This window comes from Chrysemys picta, chromosome 5, assembly GCF_011386835.1.
Source record: "Chrysemys picta bellii isolate R12L10 chromosome 5, ASM1138683v2, whole genome shotgun sequence".
NCBI classification, from domain to species: domain Eukaryota; kingdom Metazoa; phylum Chordata; order Testudines; family Emydidae; genus Chrysemys; species Chrysemys picta.
Window position 1 is genome coordinate 80,841,502 of NC_088795.1, and position 20,215 is coordinate 80,861,716.

Sequence of the window (20,215 nt, forward strand, 5' to 3'; positions counted from 1 at the left end):
TTTGTATAGTAAGTTTGAGCAAAATCAGATTGGTCATTTTTGAGTTAGGCAAGTGTGAACTTCTAACATTCATTCTAGTTGAAAATGTTGCATGCTTTTAACTTAAAAACAACTACCTTAAAACTCCAGTCTTTACTTGGTCTCTGAGTAAGGAAAAAATTCAAGTTGAAAGAAAATTAGTTTAGTAGCTTTAAGGTTATGAATGTATACGTTATTTTTTGCTTATGTATGTCATGATTTCATCTTTAGTTTTTTCTTATTTCTCTTAAGATTGTGCTTTCAAAAAAAATTAAGATCTTTGAAGTTAGTGCAGGGAATTTAGACATAAATCTTCCATCTGAACTTGGAAAAGTTCAATGTTTGGTCTAGTGACTCATTGGGGATTGTAATTAGCTCTCAGTTAGTTCAGGGAGTGGCCAAATGGATTGAGGGTCTTTTGGGGACCAGGCTGGCAGGCACAGATCATGGCCCTGATTCAGCAAGATGCTTAAGCACATGCCTAGAACAACTTACCTGCTTAAAGTTAGACACATGCTTAAGTAATTTTCTGAATCGTGGCCTAAAGCTGTGGTCTAAGCCTTGTTAAGACCTGCATTCAGCAGTGAGTCAGAGGCCAAGCAGCAGGTGGCGATGCAATATCTGATTGCAATACTGATTGAAATGAGATCTACTAGTGCCAAATCCTCCTACAGTTGCTGTGCTGCTGCTTAAGACATTCTCTGGTCTGTATGAACAACTAGATAAGTGAAAACTTCAAAGAACAATCAACTTTGCTGTAGAAAAAGGAAAAAAGATACCTAAATGCTTACTTTAGTGGGCACAGTAAATAAAGTAGGACCTAATTAATATTGTATGAATTAGTTGAGTGGGAAGCCCCAGTTCAGATTAGTGAGGTTGGCAGATAAGCAGTTGCCGTGGGCTGGGCAAGTCGGTGATGTAGCCATGTTTCAGGGTGTTTGCTGCGGGGAGGGAGTCCAGGGGTGATATGAAATGCCCCGTTAGTCCTTTAGGCATGTGGCATCACCCTTCTCAGTCCTGCCCTCAGCACAGCATCAGAACCTCACTGTGAACAGGGCCGGCTCCAGGCACCAGCTTCTCAAGCAGGTGCTTGGGGCGGCCGCTCCGGAAAGGGGCGGCAGGTGCAGGTATTCAGCGGCAATTTGGCGGACGGTCCCTCACTCCAGCTCGGAGTGAAGGACTTCCCGCCGAATTGCCGCCGCAGATCGCGATCGCGGCTTTTTTTTTTTTTTTTTTTTTTTTTTGGTTTTGGCTGCTTGGGGCAGCCAAAACCCTGGAGCCGGCCCTGACTGTGAAGCTGTAAACTGCAAACCCAAATGTTTGTTCTGGGTTGTGGTTTACAGATTAGTGAGGCCCCTGCTATAGAAGTTTCAGATGGAAGTGGCAATTGTATTGGGCACAGGGAACACCTGGCAAGGTTTTTCTTACACTTTTTAACTGATTTTTTTTTTTAATTGAATACTGCTGCACTTAGTTATGGGTAAGTTTCTTGGGAGGGTAGAAGGGTCTTGGGAGGGGAGAAAGCAGTGCTTGCAAGGTATATCGCTGGCAGGGGAGTGTATGTGTGTATGTATTTTTTATTTTAAATTTCTCTTGACAGGTTGATAAAGAGACTAATACCGAGGAAGCAGTTAATGAGAATATGGCAGTCCGACCCAAGGACAGAGCCAGCTTGAGCTCTAGACAGCGTCCCTTTGTCAGGAACAGCATGCTAGTGCGCTCACAAACCTTCTCTCCAGGAGAGCGGAACCAGTACATCTGTAGGGTAAGAGGAAAAGCACTCTCACTGAGATGCTATTAACTAAAGAGTCATTTAATTCTTTGGCAATGGCACATTAGTGGCAATGAGTCATGTACTGGGAAAACCCATTTTTCACCTGCAAGAGTCTAAATTGTGCTTTTCTTGGATTTTCAAAAGAACATACTGATGCACAGTGGAACAGGCTTACAGTGAACTCATATATTGTGTCAAAGCACTTTACTATGGATGAAAAGCAACCCTTTGCAGAGGGCTTGTATCTATGAAGTGACTTGTGTTGGACCTTTGCAAACAGGTGTGTTTCACTGTATAAACAGAACAGTAATTCACACATTGCAATGCACTGAAATCATCTGGCAATTTTGATCTGTTGAAAATGTGTTAGAATAAAGCTCATAATAAGCAAACACTGCATTAGCATTTTTTAATAATGTACAGTGTGAGGGCAACATAAACTGGAAAAAGCTCAGCTGCTATCAGTTTTGAATCACTTTTTGAAGCTTACCATGATTTCAGATTGGATAGTATGGTTAGCATCTACATGATGCAGTTCTGAAACCCTGCTGCAACTGTGTCCCTGAGCTCTGCCTTGGGCATTAGTCTCAAATTTGGTTCTGACAATACAGTTTTAGTCACCCTTTTAACAGTGGTAACATGGAGACTGCCTTAGTTTATCAGCAATAGCTATAAGTGTTTGGTATTTAAACAATAAAGACATTTTGTTTTAAGATCTAAGAAGTAATCACAAGCTGTATTACACAAATTTTAATTTAAAAACAAACTGATTTTTTTTATTTGATATTTGCTTTGATCTGAGTATGGCTTCAGTGGCAAGTATGTCATTTTTTTCCCTCAGCATTTTAATTCCTTACCAATCCCACTCCTCAATTGGTCAGGAGTTTCCATTTTAAATAATGAAATTTTTAAAGTTGGTCCCAACTTTATGGTGATTATCTGATTAAAAAATTAAAATAATTGGTATGAAAGCACTTAGCACTATGTTATATTTATCCTGTCATAAGGTGACTCTCCTGTGAAATGACCTTTCACTTCCTCTTGCACTCACTAAGCATATTAGGTACCCATAGAATACTCTGCTCTACAGGCTTTGCATAACTTTTGGATAACTTTTTGGCTGAATCCAGGGCCCACTGTCTGTTGTTTAACCCCGGCACATTGAGATCTTGTTTACACTGGTGAACCTTGCAGCCCTAATGCTGTTACTTATGCAGCTCCTCCAGAGGAAGTAATGATGGATGGTGTGATGTAGAGAGGGCCCTGATGGTTTTAGCTACTGTTATGTAAACTTGGGCATGGCAGTATAAACACCTTAACTTCCACCCATCCTACCAGGGGTGGAGCTGAACTGGTGGTAAATTATGGCTATGAAGTTGGCTAGTATAGATGTAACCAGAGTGTGAAACCAAGGTACCATGCAGCATCTCAAATTGTGACTGTGGCAGGAACAGGACACAGAGATTGTGACTTGCCAAAAGATCATAGAGGAAGCCAGTAGTGGAGCTGGTGACAGAACCCCGACCTCCTGGGTCCTGTTCCACTGCCTGAACCACAAGACCATCCTTCCTCCCCCACTGTGCAGCATGTCCTGGGCAGAAAACATCTGATGGATATGCACTCAGAGACTTCAAGGCTAGAAGGGGGCCATTGTGATCATCTAGTCTGACCTCCTGAATATTGCAGGCCACAGAACTTCACCCACCACTCCTGTAATAGACCCTTAGCCTCTTGCAGAGTTTTACTGAAGTCCTCAAATCATGGTTTAAAAGACTTCAAGTTACAGACAATTCACTCCAGCTGATGTCCGCTCCCTTATAGTAAAGCACCTCTTCTCAGATGATGATTTGAAAGTGACTCTCATGAAGTATGTATAGTCAGTAGAGTTTGTAGGGGGAGAGTCTCAAAGACACAAAGGACAGGTAGGGACCAAAATCGCATTTGTTCCTTTGAAAAGTGTTTAACTAACGTTTAGATGCTAATGTCTGATCATTAGTATTGATGAGTTAACAGCTGAATTCGTATGGGAGAAGACTGACTTCTCTCTAGGGACATGTATCCATATCACAAGTTCTTCTTTTCACATAAATACTGCATTAGAATGCTGTATGGCTTTGATTTTGTCAATCATTGAAATTTCAGCAGCAAAATTCCTGTAGTTCATGTTAATTTTTTCAGCTCTTCAGAAAAGAGTACTAATAATCTTTCTGATAACTGTATTAGACTTTAAACCAGCTTTCCTTTAATTCTGCTACTGTATATATTGATATACTTATTCAGTTTGAGAACAATCTGCCATGTCATGGAATAGCTCAGTGGTTTGAGCATTGGCCTACTAAACCCAGGGTTGTGAGTTCAATCCTTGAGGGGGCCATTTGGGGCAAAAATCTATCTGGGGATTGGTCCTGCTTTGAGCAGGGGGTCCCTTCCAACCCTGATATTCTGTGATTCTATAGTGTAACTAAGGCTATGTCTACACAGCATTTTTGTCGGTAAAATTTTTGTTGGTCAGGGGTGTGAAAAAAACACACCCGTGACTGACACAAGTTTTACTGACAAAAGCAGTTTGTCAGCAGGAGACGCTTTCCCGCTGACAAAGCTACCGCCGTTCGTTGGATGGTTTTATTTCCCCAGCAGGAGAGCTCTCTCCTGCCGGCATACAGCAGCTACACGGAGGACCTTACAGTGGCACAGCTGAGCCGCTGTAAGGTACACAGTGTAGATATGGCCTAAGAAAAGAGCCACTGTTGTTGTTTAGTCTGTGGTAATGATTTCTGAAAAGTAGTAATGTTCTTGTAGGAGGATCTGCACATACATATATTCAATCCAAATAAGACTGAGGTTGAGATTGTTGCTTGTTGGCCAGGTGAACATGTAGAGTAATTTGCTTTTCCCTGCGTAGCTCTGTTGATAAGGGTCTACCCCAGGCAAGTGAATAGTATTCGCAACCTTGGAAGTAAGAGAACTGTAAAACAGCCAATGCTTTGGCAATATGCCCTGTGCTAAGGTAATTAAACTTTTTAAACAATCCACAATGCATTTTCAGTAAAAATATTGTAAACTGCAAATGATCCTATTTTAATTTCACCATAATTGATGACTGATGCAACAATCCATTTCAAGCCATGAGTAACCTTCCATCACCTGTGTCGTCATTATGCTGTGACTGTCATGTGCTCTATGAGGAAGAGAATATGATTGGCTAAGCCAGTATTGGGCACAACTCCCCCAGGGGAGGCATATAAGATTGATTAAATTAAGGTGAGTGGGCCTTTAACAGTACATGAGGTAGCAGGGGATTCCCTTCCCCTGAAAGGGGGGCTTGACTTTCAAAATGTTGGGAAATGGGGTCTCAGCTAGGTTAGGTTGCCGACCTACTGGCTGAATCATCGTTTTGCTTCCAAGTAAAAACTGCTGAAATATCTTGATGTGTATGGGGGGCATGTTTATATTCATGTTATAGAACCACTGATATTGTCCGGACTGGCAATGTAAATTGAAGAACAAAAATTGAGTAAAATTACCTAATGTTATCCTTCAGCACCACTAAATAGCCTAGGGTTCATTATGTGGCTTCAGATTGCTTTCATGCAGTAAATGTCTCTGCGCTCTTTAAGATGCTAACCCTGAACATATATTTTATCGGACTGAGAGGTTTTATTGAACCCCAAGAATGACCCACATCCACGAGGTTTTCTAAATGTTTCTAACTTAAAAACAGAACAAGCCTTGTATTGAAATATACCGCTGTTTTATATCAGAGTGTTTATATCCATATTTTGACAGCTGAATCGAAGTGACAGTGACAGCTCAACACTGGCCAAAAAGTCTCTCTTTGTGAGAAATGCCACAGAACGACGGAGCTTGAGAGTTAAAAGGGTAAGTGCCGTCTCACCTGAGCAGTGATCCACATATCTGCTACTTTTTTCTATTTAATTTTAAACCATCAGCTTGATTTTAGGCGTCTGGAGTCTATAGAGTGATCTCAGCATCTCTTTGAAACACCCAGACTCCCTGGGATCCCAGATCCAAATCTTGCCACAACTGTGTCATGGCCCATCATCTTTCCAAAGCAGATCAACAGAGTTCCATTAATTGTGTCTAGGTCCGTTGAATGCGACCTTTAGCAACAAAATTGTCTCACCAATGTTTGGATAGTAACGATCCCATGGCATTTCTTGTGAGAGTAGAGGTTTGCCCTGGTACCCTGGGGCAGAATTGCACCTTCCTCACTATTAGGATGTGTGCCAGATAGTTGCCACCCTCACATTTAGAGTTAGTTGTTTCAGAGATATGCTGTACAGTGTATAAAAGTCATAGGGATCCTTCAATAATACGACACACTATTTAAATATAAAATAATATATTATGCATGTTTATATACAATATACATAAAGAACACACAGACAACATTCATCCTAAACGTACTTTTGGTGGAAGGGTTGGGGAATCCCATAGTTTCAAGGGTTCAACCATACTTAAGTTTTCTTTTTCAATGAATTTCCTCCAAGATCTTTTGTGAATAATGAAGGGATTTGAAGGAGAAAAGGATATTATGACAATACATAAAATGAAATTTACATTCTCACCTAGGGGGCTGTGTCCATTTTTGGTTACTAGGCTTCAGAGATACAACAAGCATTGAAAGGGTCTAAGGAAGGCTGACTGTACTTAGCAGAATGGCAGAGTTGATGTAGGAGAAGAGATTGCAAAGTTGGGGGGGTTTACTCTGACCATCATGTGAGAAAACTCAATTTAATTAAAGGAAGTAAATTTGAAGCACTGAAAGGGAAATACTTGTTTACAGACTATGGTCAATCTCTGGCATTCCCGAATCAGCAAGGTACTTTAGAAAATTAATAGTCCTACTGAAATCAATGGGACTACTCGTGCTTAAAGTTAGACATGTATTTAAGTGCCTTGCTGGATTGAGGCCTGCTACAGGAGGTCATTGAATCAAATGCTATGTCTGGAACTTTAGAAGTCCTGGATAATTTTATGACTATTAATGACACATGCAGAGCTAGGAAAGCTAAAGACTGTTAAATCTCATACTTCATAATTGTGTTGCTGTGAGGGTCAGAAAGCAATTTTTCGCTAAGGCTTTTGGTCTACACATAAATTATGTCAGCATAGCTATATCAGTCAAGGGAGTGAAAAAAACAACAAAAGCCCCACTGTAGATGCAGCTACAGGTCGTCGCATCTTACGTGCATTTAACATGCGTGATTTCAGTTTTACGCGGTCGGCAAAAACAAAAAAAAAGAGAAAAATAACAATTTTAATACTGTACCTATAGGGCGGGCAATTCCGCCTGCCATTCAACTCAATGTAATTTTGACTATATGCGGTTTTCACTTTATGTGCTAACTGCGGAACGGAACCCCCCCACGTAAGATGAGACTCACCTGTATCTTCATGAGAGAGGGCTTCTGGCAACATAGCTAATGTCATTCAGGGAGGTAGTGTTCTGATAGACAGAAAAACTCCTGGAAGTGGAGGCTTCATCTACATTGGGGGCTATGCTGGCATGGCTATTCTGGCATAGCCATATGGCACCTGTAATGTACAAACTATAGGAGTTTTACAGCATCTTGTGAAGCGTTAGGCACTGGCTGCTGCCAAAAGCAGAGTTCCAGAGTAGATGGCCTGTGGACTTTGACCTGATCTGGTATGGCAACTTGTGCTCAGAAAAAATAAATGTGAACATTCCTTACCCAACTGGCAACTCCTTACCTCAGCCTTTGTATATTAAATGTACTCTTACTTTTTATTACATTATCGTTCCTGAACAATTCAGCCTGCATGCCAGTCGATCATGCGAAGAGCTACGCAAGAGCACCCTGTACGCACTTCTCTTGACTTGGAGCTGGACCTCCAGGCATCTCGGACGCGACAGAATCGTCTGAACGATGAACTTCAGGCACTGCGCGATCTTAAACAGAAGCTTGAGGAGATGAAAGCCAGAGGAGAGACTGACCTTCCCCAGTGTGTGTTGGAGGATGAGCGATTCCAAAAGCTCTTGAAACAAGCTGAAAAGCAGGTATAAATAGTGAACAACTCCATCACTTTACGATAAGCACTCCTTTATTTCCTGGGAGGTCTGTGCTTAAAAACCTAGTCCTTATAGTCTGGTTGTGAAGGAAGCACAAATGAAAAATGTCCTGTAATGTGTCTATAGATGGAATGGTTCCATAGTAGTATTAAAAAAAATTAAAAACCCTTTACTATAGGTTCTTTGATAGATTTGGTTGTTTAGATGTTTTTAGAAGATATTTACAGGAGTATCAAGTTTAACTAAATACAAAGCTGAATTATGTAACATCAGTAAAAGATCATGGGAAATCTAAGGAAAAAATCTACTAAAGAATTAATCCAGGATCAAGTATTTATTTATTTATTTATTTATTTATTTAAACCTAGAATTCGCTAAACACCAGAAGTAATGTTATTCTAAAGTTGAACATCAAATTGAGTAGCCAATTAATTTGGAGGTGAAACGCTCTTTTTCATTTGGAGGTGGGGTTTGTGTTCTGACACAATATAGAAATCCGTTTAAAGGTTTAATAATCTTAAATCCCAGTCTTCCTCCCATTGAAGTCAATGATTTTGTTTTGTTTGGGGGGGGCGGGGGGGAGTTGCTATTCAGTGGTAGCTGGCTCAAACTCTACACAGATGTAGCTGAATAGAAACCTCAACAGAGAGGGCATAGATAGGCAGAAGCCATGATATGAGACTATAGACTGTAATAATACCTGTGGAGGCACTGTGCAGCAGCCCCACAGGACCCCCACCCCAGTTGAGTTTGTCCTTCAGAACACCCTTCTTCTGACTTTGGCCAGGGAGAGCTGAGTTTCACCCACCAAGAGGTAGGTGCATTTCAGAAAAGATTAAAAAATAAGTAAGAAATGGTATGTAAAATAGTCTACTGATTAGAGCAATGTAGGGGCTCACATTGCGTGGATAAATTACTGGATCTACCACAGACTCTCTGTAAGCAAGGCACATATCCTCTCTGTCCCTCAGTTCCTTGTTTTCTAAAATGGTTATGTAATACTAGCACACAGTAGTGTGGAGGGCTCCGTGTTGGGAAAAGATTCTTGGGTGAAATGTGCTGATAGTGCAAAGTTTGTTATTTTTATCCACGTGGATTCTTTGTGTATGTTTAAGCTCCTTCTTGTTGTTTTGTAACTAGAAAAGTTTGATTATTTAAGAAAAAAAGATAAATTTGTTAAGCAATTGAGTATCAGACCTTATTTCTACCACCACACTTTAGACAAATATGAAGCTATTACCTTATTAAAAACTAAGGGATAACTTCAATCAATAGTTATCCCCATTACCATGTACATATCTCTGCATTAGTTAGTACTGTAAAAGTCCCTTAATACTTATTATTTTATATTTAATATCTAAATTTAGCCAGTCCCTCAAGGAAGTACCCAATGTATTCAGTATTTACATTTCTAGTGTCAGGGGACCAATGGCTGAAGTTCTCATCCATCTCAGTGCAAAGCCTAGGCTTTTGTGGAGAATTAAGGAGAATGGCATCCACCCCCAAATTGCATTCAGGTTGTAGTGCTACAGTACAGTCCCTTCTAATGCCTCTGTTCCAGGCTACGAATCAGTCTCTGTACCTTCTACAGCTGTCTACACTGAGAGCTTGTAGGATACTCTCTGCGGTTGGGTTGAGTGGTTGTGGTTGGTTGTTTTAGTACTGATGCAGTCGCCAACAGTGCTAGCAATGTTGAAAATGCTATTGTAGACTGGCTGCTAGTGCCACTTTATCACTATGTTGGCTAAACAGGCTAGTCTAGACAACATGGTCGTATTTCTTTACAAAGCCTGCGAGTCCCAGCATAGTTAGGACCAATACAGCTACAGCAAGTTCAGGAGAATTTTAAATAATCTTCAGTGAAAACAAAATCTGAAGGCATGGGGGATTTCCCAGTAACCAATGTAAACAAAAATTCAGTGGTCCCTTTCTGGCCTGCTATAACAGTCCCACCACAGCAACCTATTTGGAACCAATGTGGAGACCTCCCCTGCACATATAGGGTGTATAGCCCCCACTCCAACAGGGCTAGTGTGGTCATCCATAATGCAGAGAACCTTGTATAGTTTCTCTGCAATAGGATGTATTTCTTCTGGTTTGAATAGGGTTAAGGAGACAGAAGAGATCAGAAAAAATAGAAACATTATCCAGCATTTCAAAATAAGTTTTAGGTGTCTTAATATTTTAATAATAAATAAAATGAGTTCCCTAAAATAGCTCTCATCACATGCTCAGTATTTACATATCTGGAGTATAGTGTCTTCTAAAGTTCTGATCCACTGTACCCTTCTGGGAAAGATTTCCAAATTTCATTAAAAAAAAAAAAAAGCCCATTCTGTTTCCCTATTTGGTAAATTAACCTCTCCATATGGAGATAATCTGTAATATGAGGTTAATGCCACATAGACAAATCTTTGGTTTCAGCACCCTGTTTACATGTTATGCTTGCAGAACTGACTTTTTTTTGAAGTGCAATTGCAGAAATAAAGACATATATCTTATCAACTGTATAATAAAACAAAACTGCCATCCACAGATGTTTCTTTTTAGGCAGTATAAAACCCGATATAAAAGTTGGGCCTGAGTCAAAACCTCAGATCTTAAACATCCCCTGACAGAATTAATTCAAATTTATGTTTTGAGGGTCTCTCATTTTTAAGACGTTTTGAACTGGTATCCTGTGCGCTTTCATACTGCAATTCAGTGTAGGAAATTAGAACAGCTGTTCAGAAATGAATTGTTGCATTGAATCAATATGAAACTTACTCACCCCAGGTATTAATCTGCTCAGAGGCTGCCAAACTGTGCTCTCTAGAGCACTTTTTAGTGGTCTGCAGAGAGTTAGGTGATAGCTGTTCACCTGGTTTTCAGCTGAGAAAAATGGAGCAAGTGGGAAGGAGAAATAGAAAGAACAGCAAAAGTTAGACATCTTTATTCTTTTTTTCCAAAACATCTAAACACTCATATTAAATGTCTGCAAAGTAGACAATGACTGCTTGCTATAACAGACAAAACCACTGCTAACTCCAGTGTTCGGATCCAAGGAACAGGTTTATTTCAGCATAGGTACAAAGTACCACACCTCAGTGATCAATTGAGGGTGGTGGGCCAGTGAACAGGCTGCAAGCACCCTCGGCAAAGACTTAACGTCTCAGTACAGTCTTTTATACCCAAGATAATTCTATATTTTTATCAATATCCCTCTCCTCTGATTCATTACATAATAATAAAGTTTTATGAACAAATATAACATTCTGCATTGTGCCCTAAATTGTATAACTTGTTTACTTGTATAACTTGTGAATTTGTCTGGTACTTTGGGGACTTTCCTTGTTTATTCTGATTATATTTGGCTGGGTCATTGTGACATTTCATTGTAACTTCATCCTTGTTGTGTGCCCCAAATATCAGGGACATTTCAAGAGCTGAATAAGAGAATACACAGTAAGTTAAATCTGAATTAGTCAAATGGCTTTGTTGTGCACTTCTTCCCAAAAAGGGTTATTTACAGGTAACCCTAAAAACTAGCCAACTCATTGTATTGATTATATTGGTTATGCACCTCCTTATATATTAGTAGCGCGCGCGCGCGTTTGTGTGTGTGTGTGTGTGTGTATGTGTATATGATTGATTTAGTACACTTAAGCCCTTACCACTTTACGTGAGGTAAATTCACCTAATCACTGTCTCAGCTCCTTACACTGATGAAGGGAGATGATCTCCACATTCATGAATGGGGATGGGAGATGGTCCATTCTGTTGGTAAGGGGATAAGAGAAAATGTCTATCATCATGTGGGTCTGTTCTGTACAGTGATTTGAGAACTCATGTGCTTAGACAGGGGAGAGCTTTCCTGTGCTCAGTTGTCTTAAGGCTCACTCACCTTTTTACCTACAGTGTGTGATGTGGTAGCTTGGTGATGCTGCACTGAGCTTTAATAAAACTGGAGTTAGCGAGAGCCAAATGATCTGCATTGCTTTTTTTCAGGGTGTCCTTGTCCCCTCCATACCCACAGGTGAAAGGTACAGGGGATCAAGATGGGGAAGAAGCAGCAAAAGCAGAGTGCAGCCTCTGTGGCATCTTCCACTATCCCCATGGAGTCCAAGTTGTATGTCCTGGGTAAGGTTGGGACAAGGACAGTGTGTGAGTTCTACTGGTGGTGGCAACATTCCCTCATGTAACCCTCTTGCCACCAAGGGGTCTCTAAGAGCAATGGTTAGTGGGGGATCCCAATCAGAAACCATACTGCTGTAGGTTCAGAAGAAGTTGGAGGTGAGGGAGGGAGGGGCTGGGAAGCCAGTACAGAGGCACAGGGCCTGTTTACTGAGGTATCTGCCTCCATGGATTTCCCAAGATCAGCTGAAGCGTCTGCTGCTTCCATTGGGGGAAGGTGCAAACTCAGCCCCTTCCCAATTAAATATGAGAGTGCAGGCTCATGGTGCCTCCAGTACCTGATGTAGGAATTGCTCAGGTAGGGGAAACAGGGCCTGCAACTCAGTTACTGAAAGTGCTCTGAAAACACACTTCTCCACTGCTATTTTTTCAGGTTTTGAAATGGGAGCTGCAAGCACTTTGATAAATGGATTGGTGGGCAGAGATGTAACAGGTCATTTCAAGTCTGGCAGAGTGGCCAGTCTGTTGCCCCTGCCTGTAGTGCTAGCACAAACTCCTTGGGTGCTGTTAAGTACTGAAGTGAGCTAGTTCAAGGCTTTGTATAACAAAAAGCCCTACCAGTCATTCTTTCAAGTGCTGTCCCCAGATAATTACAAACTGTAAGCTGTGGCATGATCATGATGTACTATATCGCTCCTTACATCCATACTAAAAGGTTACCTGGTATCACCAGAACTTCTATAAATGCCTCTCTATCCTTTATTAAAATGATTTTGTAACACTTTGCAGAAGGGAGGGAGAGAATTGGGGCTATTTTATCTTTCTTAAACCGTAGAAAAAAAAACATTATCATGTGGCTGTGACCTTTTCTGCCCTGTGCTGAAAATGCAGATGTGACCCAGGGAGAGCTTTTTCCAGATCTGCTGAAAATTTTCTTTTGACAGTCTGTCTTTCTCACTGTAGATGTTTTGTTTCTGCTTTTATCAGAGACAGCACATTCCTTTCCTGCTATTTACTCGTAAATGTGGTACAATTTCCAGACATTTCATAGATCTGTGAAGTGAAAATAAAAGTAGAAAACTTGAAATAGCATATGTTTACATATTGCGATAGTCAACATTAGCTGGGAATGCTTGTGATTTTAACAGATGGACATTGATAAAACATGTATTAATGTTCCAAGTGTTACTTTACATTGCCAGAAATAAGTTGCAGATTGCTATTCTTGCTGTTTATAGACCGTGCTTGCTAGTGTCCAAGAACTAATGGGGAAAATATTTCAGTTTTAACCTCAATTTTAAAATCTGACTTGATATTTTGAGGGGAGAGAGGGATTTCCAGAGGGATGGTTGTGTGGTTTCAGCAGTGATACTAACACTGACCATAGCTTTATTCGGGGTGGTAAGTTTTCTAAATCACTGGTGCAGAGACACGATGCAAGTATAGTAGAACAATTTTTTAATATAATGATCGTTTACAAACAAGAAAAAAAGCTATTTTTGCTGCTTTGTTTTTCCTTCTCTCACCTTTAAAATGTGTGGTTAAGTATTAATGTTCTGAAGTGGATATTTTCTCTTATATTACTGCAAAATTGCTTCTAATTAAAAAAATGAAGTGCAAGAAATAGGAGCATATTAAAAAATGTCAGAACAATAGACTTTGTTGTTGAAGGTAAATTAGTGATGTTCATTTTCAACAGGTTGCAAGTGTGCTGCTTTTTGTAGCCGTGCATTTAAGGTATGTCTTCATAGCATTTTGGAGCAAGCAGGAGCGAGCCTCCCAGTGTGTGTGTAGACAGACTTGGGCTAGCAGGGTTCACATTAGCAGTCTAAAAGTAGCTGTGTAGACAGCACTTTGAAGCTGTGGCTCAGGCTGAAACTTGGCTCTGAAGCCTAGGGAGGGGGATGGTCTCACTTGCTCCAAAATGCTGCCTGGCTGTACCCCAACTCCACGGTTCAATTCGGTGACTGCCACAAAAATACTATTTTCTAGGGCTGTGAAGCAATTAAAAAAATTAATCACAATTAATCACACAATTAAAAAAAATAATAGAATACCGGTTATTTAAATATTTTTTGGATTTTTCTACATTTTCAAATATATTGATTTCAATTACAACACAGAATACAAAGTGTACAGTGCTCACTTCTTATTTATTTTTGATTACAAGTATTTGCACTGGTAAAAAAAAATATATATATATATAATATATAATATATATATTATTTTTCAATTCACCTAATACAGGTACTGTAGTGCAATCTCTTTATCATGAAAGTTAAACTTACAAATGTTGAATTATGTACCAAAAAACAACTGCATTCAAAAATAAAACAATGTAAAACTTTAGAACCTACATGTACACTCAGTCCTACTTCTTGTTTAGCCAATCGCTCAGACAAACAAATTTGTTTACATGTGGTGGAGATAGCGCTGCACGCTTCCTGTTCACAATGTCATCTGAAAGTGAGAACGGACGTTCTCATGGCACTGTTGTAACCGGCGTTGCAAGATATTTACGTGCCAGATGCTCTAAAGATTCATATGTCCCTTCATGCTTCAACCACCTTTCCAGGGGACATGTGTCCACGCTGATGACAAGTTCTGCTTGTTAACGATCCAAAGCAGAGTGGTCTGATGCATGTTCATTTTTATTATCTGAGTCAGATGCCACCAGCAGAAGGTTGATTTTCTTTCTTGGTGGTTTGGGTTCTGTAGTTTCTGCATCAGAGTGTTGCTTTTTTAAGACTTCTGAAAGCATGCTCCACACCTCATCCCTCTCTGATTTTGGACGGCACTTCAGATTCTTAAACCTTGGGTCGAGTGCTGTAGCTATTTTTAGAAATCTCACATTGGCACCTTCTTTGTGTGTTGTCAAATCTGCAGTGAAAGTGTTCTTAAAACAAACATGTGCTGGGTCATCATCCGAGACTGCTATAACATGAAATATATGGCACCTTAGAGACTAACAAATTTATTAGAGCATAAGCTTTCGTGGACTACAGCCCACTTCTTCGGATGCATATAGAATGGAACATATATTGAGGAGATATATATACACACATACAGAGAGCATAAACAGGTGGGAGTTGTCTTACCACCTCTGAGAGGCCATATCAATTCTAGCTCATCAGTTTCTCGTTGGAGTCTCTACGCAAAAGAATTAATGGACACAAATCTGACATCAGGAATCAAAATACTCAAAAACCAATGGGAGAACACTTTAACCTGTCTGGTCATTCAGTGACAGACCTGCGGGTGGCTATATTACAACAGAAAAACTTCAAAAACAGACTCCAACGAGAAACTGATGAGCTAGAATTGATATGCAAACTAGACACAATCAACTCCGGTTTGAATAAGGACTGGGAATGGCTGAGCCATTACAAACATTGAATCTATCTCCCCTTGTAAGTATTCTCACACTTGTTATCTAACTGTCTGTACTGGGCTAGCTTGATTATCACTTCAAAAGTTTTTTTTTTTTTTTTTTTTTCTCTTAATTAATTGGCCTCTCAGAGGTGGTAAGACAACTCCCACCTGTTTATGCTCTCTGTATGTGTGTATATATATCTCCTCAATATATGTTCCATTCTATATGCATCCGAAGAAGTGGGCTGTAGTCCACGAAAGCTTATGCTCTAATAAATTTGTTAGTCTCTAAGGTGCCACAAGTCCTCCTGTTCTTCTTTTTGCGGATACAGACTAACACGGCTGCTACTCTGAAACATGAAATATATGGCAGAATTTAGGTAAAACAGAGCAGGGGACATAAAATTCTCCCCCAAGAAGTTCAGTCACAAATTTAATTAACGCATTATTTTTTTAACAAGCATCATCAGCATGGAAGCATGTCCTCTGGAATGGTGGCCAAAGTATGAAGAGGCATACACATGTTTAGCATATCTGGCATGTAAATACCTTGCAATGCCAGCTACAAAAGTGCCATGCAAATGCCTGTTCTCCCTTTCTGGGGACATTGTCAATAAGAAGAGGGCAGCATTATCTCCGGTAAATGTAAACAAACTTGTTTGTCTTAGCGATTGGCTGAACAAGAAGTAGGACTGAGTGGACTTGTAGGCTCTGAAGTTTTACATTGTTTTGTTTTTGAGTGCAGTTATGTAACAAAAAAAAATCTATATTTGTAAGTTGCACTTTCATGACAAAGCAATTGCACTACAGTACTTGTAGGAGGTGAATTGAAAAATACTATTTCTTTTGTTTATAATTTTTACAGTGCCAAATATTTATAATAAAAAAATGTACACTTTGATTTCAGTTACAACACAGACTACAGTATATATGAAAATGTAGAAAAAAATCCAAAATATTTAATATTGTTTATCGGTATGATTAAAACGGTGATTAATAGCGATTAATTTTTTGATTAATCATGTGAGTTAACTATGATTAATCGACAGCCCTCCTATTTTCCTTAGCAATACTAAAACAAATGGTCATTTGTAAGTAATAGATCTAAAATTGTTAACATGAGAGGGGCTAAGCTCTAGTCACAAGCCAGTCTCTTTTTAAGAAGCTGGTAAGAGCATTGTAGAGAAGTATAAATGGGCAGAAATATTTTAAATATGAGGAAGGCACCTTCTCTTTCTAGTTCTTTTGTAACTAAACACTTGGCCAGGCAGTGACTGGTATTGTTCAAACTGGCATGGCCCTAGTCAGTTATAAACCCAGGAAATAATTTATCTCACCTCAGGCATCTAGCTAGTGGAGGTGGTGGTGCATTCTTTCCTTTTCTAAATTAATGCCCAGCTCCCTATTGAAGCGATACTCATCACTTCTACTTGAGATGTCAGTAACTTTGTGCTATGTTCCATTAACTCCCTTGTATAAAGAGATTTTGCCTGATGTGTTTAACTCCACATTCTTCCTCCTACAGCCTCTTTGAAATTGTCAGTTGCTGGATGTTGTAATTTTTTCCCCCTCTACAGGCTGAACAATCAAAGGAGGAACAGAAACAGGGTTTAAGTGCTGAAAAATTGATGAGAAAAGCTTCCAAGGATGTATGTCGGTTACGGGAACAGAGCCAGAAAGTGCCACTGCAAGTGCAGTCGTTCAGGTACAAGCATGTTCCGGTTGGTTTTCTGGCTCTCATTTTAAGAATGTCCTTTTATTTAGAATTGGTCAATTTGCTGCAGTGTTGCAACATGAATTATCAATGAGTGTAAGCCAATATGCCAATGCTGTATTAGTTAAAACCTAAATCTTCTTTTAATCTAGGGTTCTGATGTGTAACAGTTTAGTGGTTTCAGAGACTAAATAACAGAGTTGGGGGAGAAAGGGCAGAATTTCAAGTAACAGAGATTCTTTGGCATAATTTTAGTAAATCTCCCTGATGCCAATCAATCTAGAACACATAATAGTGAGTGTTAAGGCAATATGCATTTGACCAGGAAATCCTCATAACTGACACCACAACTGGATGGCTGGCCGTGAGGCTTTGGCTCCCTCCAGTCCCTTTTGACAGCCAGCAGGGAGAACCAAGAAAGGTAGAGATTGTTTATGGGGTTTGTTCAGCATAAACCAGAAATGAAATCTTGTAAATTTCATTTCTGTTGGTTTTGCCTGTAATTAATTCTTAAGAGGTTGTGGTTCTAGCCTTAGGCTCATGCTATTAAATGTAAGATTGGTGGTTAATAGTGTCACCTGTGGTGACTTAAGGATGAAGTACCTGAACTTGCTTGCATCACCAAAAGCTGGTAGGATGATACTGATGGATCCATTTTGATGCAGCAGCCAGCTATTCAGTACAGATTCAACCTAAGGAGAATGAGCAGGGAGGTAGTATGGCCATGCTGTTTTCCTCCAACTCAGAATACAGCAGAATTGGATAAAATATGTTGTCTTTATTTTGTGTGTGAGTCTTGGAATGGAGATAATTTGGCACTAGTTTTTGGGTGCTTATCAACCCATTGCTCTCCCAGACATTGGCATGAACTATGGAAGCTTCTAACCATAGTAGTGTTGGAGGAATTGAGGCTGATAGTTACACAATGACTTTAACATCCATCGGGATGATAAAATCTTGGTATCATCTCTGAAGTTCCTGATGGCCATGTAACTATGTGAACTGGTAGCTACTGGCTCAGTTCACATAGTTGCACTCTTGATCTAGTGTTTTGAACTGGAGCTCAAGCTTAGGCAGTTGGAACCCAGGCTCAGTGTACTGGAGAAATAGCCCCCTACAGTTTGAGTTTAGGGTGCACCAGTCCTGTCAGGGGATGGACCTGTTTTAATAGTCCCCACTCAAAGACTAATGAAAGTAGAGCACCTCTAGGAGGCTCTGTGGGAAGATATTCCTGTGAAAGATCACTATTGAGGAGTTGGTAGAATATTGTAAACATTTATCATCCATGATTTATACAGTGTGTCCTATACACCATCTTATCTGGCTTTGCCCTCATGGATTGCCTTGGTCTGCAGATAACCTTTCATGGGTGAATGATGACAGCAAAGTCTCCAGTGACGGAAATCTGGGGCTGATGTTGAGAGATTGAATCATAAAGTCTTTAAATTCTTATGCCATGGTTATGTGGGAGGCAAAGTAAAGATTCTTTGCCTCTGCGATATAATCCAAAACATCTCAATCAGTAGATTAGGTTTGGGTGACAGCTTGTTGATCAGAGCTGCCTTCACGGGGTAGTTGGTAAAGTTCTTCCAGTTATGAGGGATATGTTGTGAATAAAACTGAGCAGATCTGGGCTTGGCTGCCTGCTACTGTGAATGGGAGGCTACTACAGTGATCAGGAGTCAAGTTCAATCTAATTCAATGAGAGCTATTAGAAGTGTTTTGCTGTCCTTTTTAATTCACTTCATTCTTGGCAGGTAAAGGTCAGCAGAAGAGTAGTAGGTCCATTGCTAGTGGAGATTGTTGACCACCTCCTTCAGACTGGACATATAGGTGGTATCTGTTCAGGGAGCTGTTGTGCAACCTTTGCTCAAGAAACCAATATGTAACGTTGGCAATGTGGTTAAATGCCACCTGCTGTCTAGTCTCCCATTTTTGGTTAAGGTGATAGAGACAGTTATGAGTATCTAGATGCTCCAGATCTGCTTGAAACTTTTCAATTTGGTACAAACTTGGGTTTGGACTGGCATTGGTAGTAATGGTGGATGATCTCACACTGACGTGTGAAGATCCTGGTGCCTGTGCTGATAAATCTGCTGTTTTCAATACTGTTCACTATGAAATGTTACAGATTTGCTGTAGACTGTAGCAAGAGTAGGCGTAGCTGCTCTTTGGTGCCACCGTTCCTTCCTTTGCCAAATACTCGCAAAGAGTTGTGTGGCTCTTTATCCCCTAGGGGCAATGTCTTGTGGAGTTCAAGGTTCTGTTTTGTCCCTGTCTCTTTCATCGTGTCCACTGGGCTACCGAGAGGGCTAATGGGGAGGTACTTTCTGTATGCTGATGACATCGAGCTCTGTATCTTTCCCATATAAGCCATACATTACTGTTGAAAGCGGGTTCAGTGTCTGGATAAGATTGGCACATGCATGAGAGCTACCCTGTTTCCCCGAAAATAAGACATCCTCCGAAAATAAGGCCTACTTACAGTTTTGCCTCTCGTTGTAATATAAGGCATCCCTCCGATAATAAGACCTCCCCGATAATAAGGCATCCACCGATAATAAGGCATTTTTCATTTCTGAAAAATAAGACATCCCCTGAAAATAAGACCTAGCACATCTTTGGGAGCAAAAATTAATATAAGACACTGTCTTATTTTCGGGGAAACAGGGTAGTTAGCTAACTGAAGCGCAATCCAGATAAGGCTGAGGTGATAATAGGTCTGGGGAAGCGACTGGAACATATAGTGACAATTCTATCAACCTCTTTTTTGAGGGTATTCATGACGCTTGTTATTCCTGCCCTGTTTTTCCCTTCCGCTCATTTTCTTTCTGAAAGTCTGGATCAGATGTCAAATGCTTTTTTAGCAGTGATTATTCCCCTTTTAATGCCATATTAGGATATATGGTTACCATGATCTCACTGTTATGATTACGAGTTTTTGTTGCTGCCACTGCTGTATTGAGAAGCTTCATTTTTTCTTCCCACTGGAGCTTCTCTCTATTTTGATAAATCTGCATAATATAGGCCCTTCATTCCAGACTTCTCTGGCAACAGCATTCTCTGCAAGCATATTCATTGGATAGCTTGAAAGCACAGACCCTAAGGATTTTAGTCAATAGAATAAATTATTTGTACTTGAAATTTTTGCATAAAACCGATACTTTAA

General features: G+C 40.1%; 1 protein-coding gene across 5 annotated transcripts in view; it reads left to right on the top strand.

Moving 5' to 3' along the window:
- The window catches only part of WWC2 (WW and C2 domain containing 2), a 156,296-nt gene that overhangs the window by 133,104 nt on the left and 2,977 nt on the right, over positions 1-20,215 (top strand). For all 5 annotated transcript variants that reach the window (XM_005281937.5, XM_042842067.2, XM_005281936.5 and 2 more), the window contains 4 exons: positions 1,619-1,783; positions 5,579-5,671; positions 7,593-7,835; positions 16,910-17,037. In XM_005281937.5, coding sequence (XP_005281994.2) covers positions 1,619-1,783; positions 5,579-5,671; positions 7,593-7,835; positions 16,910-17,037 — 629 coding nt within the window. The remainder of the gene's footprint in view (positions 1-1,618; positions 1,784-5,578; positions 5,672-7,592; positions 7,836-16,909; positions 17,038-20,215) is intronic.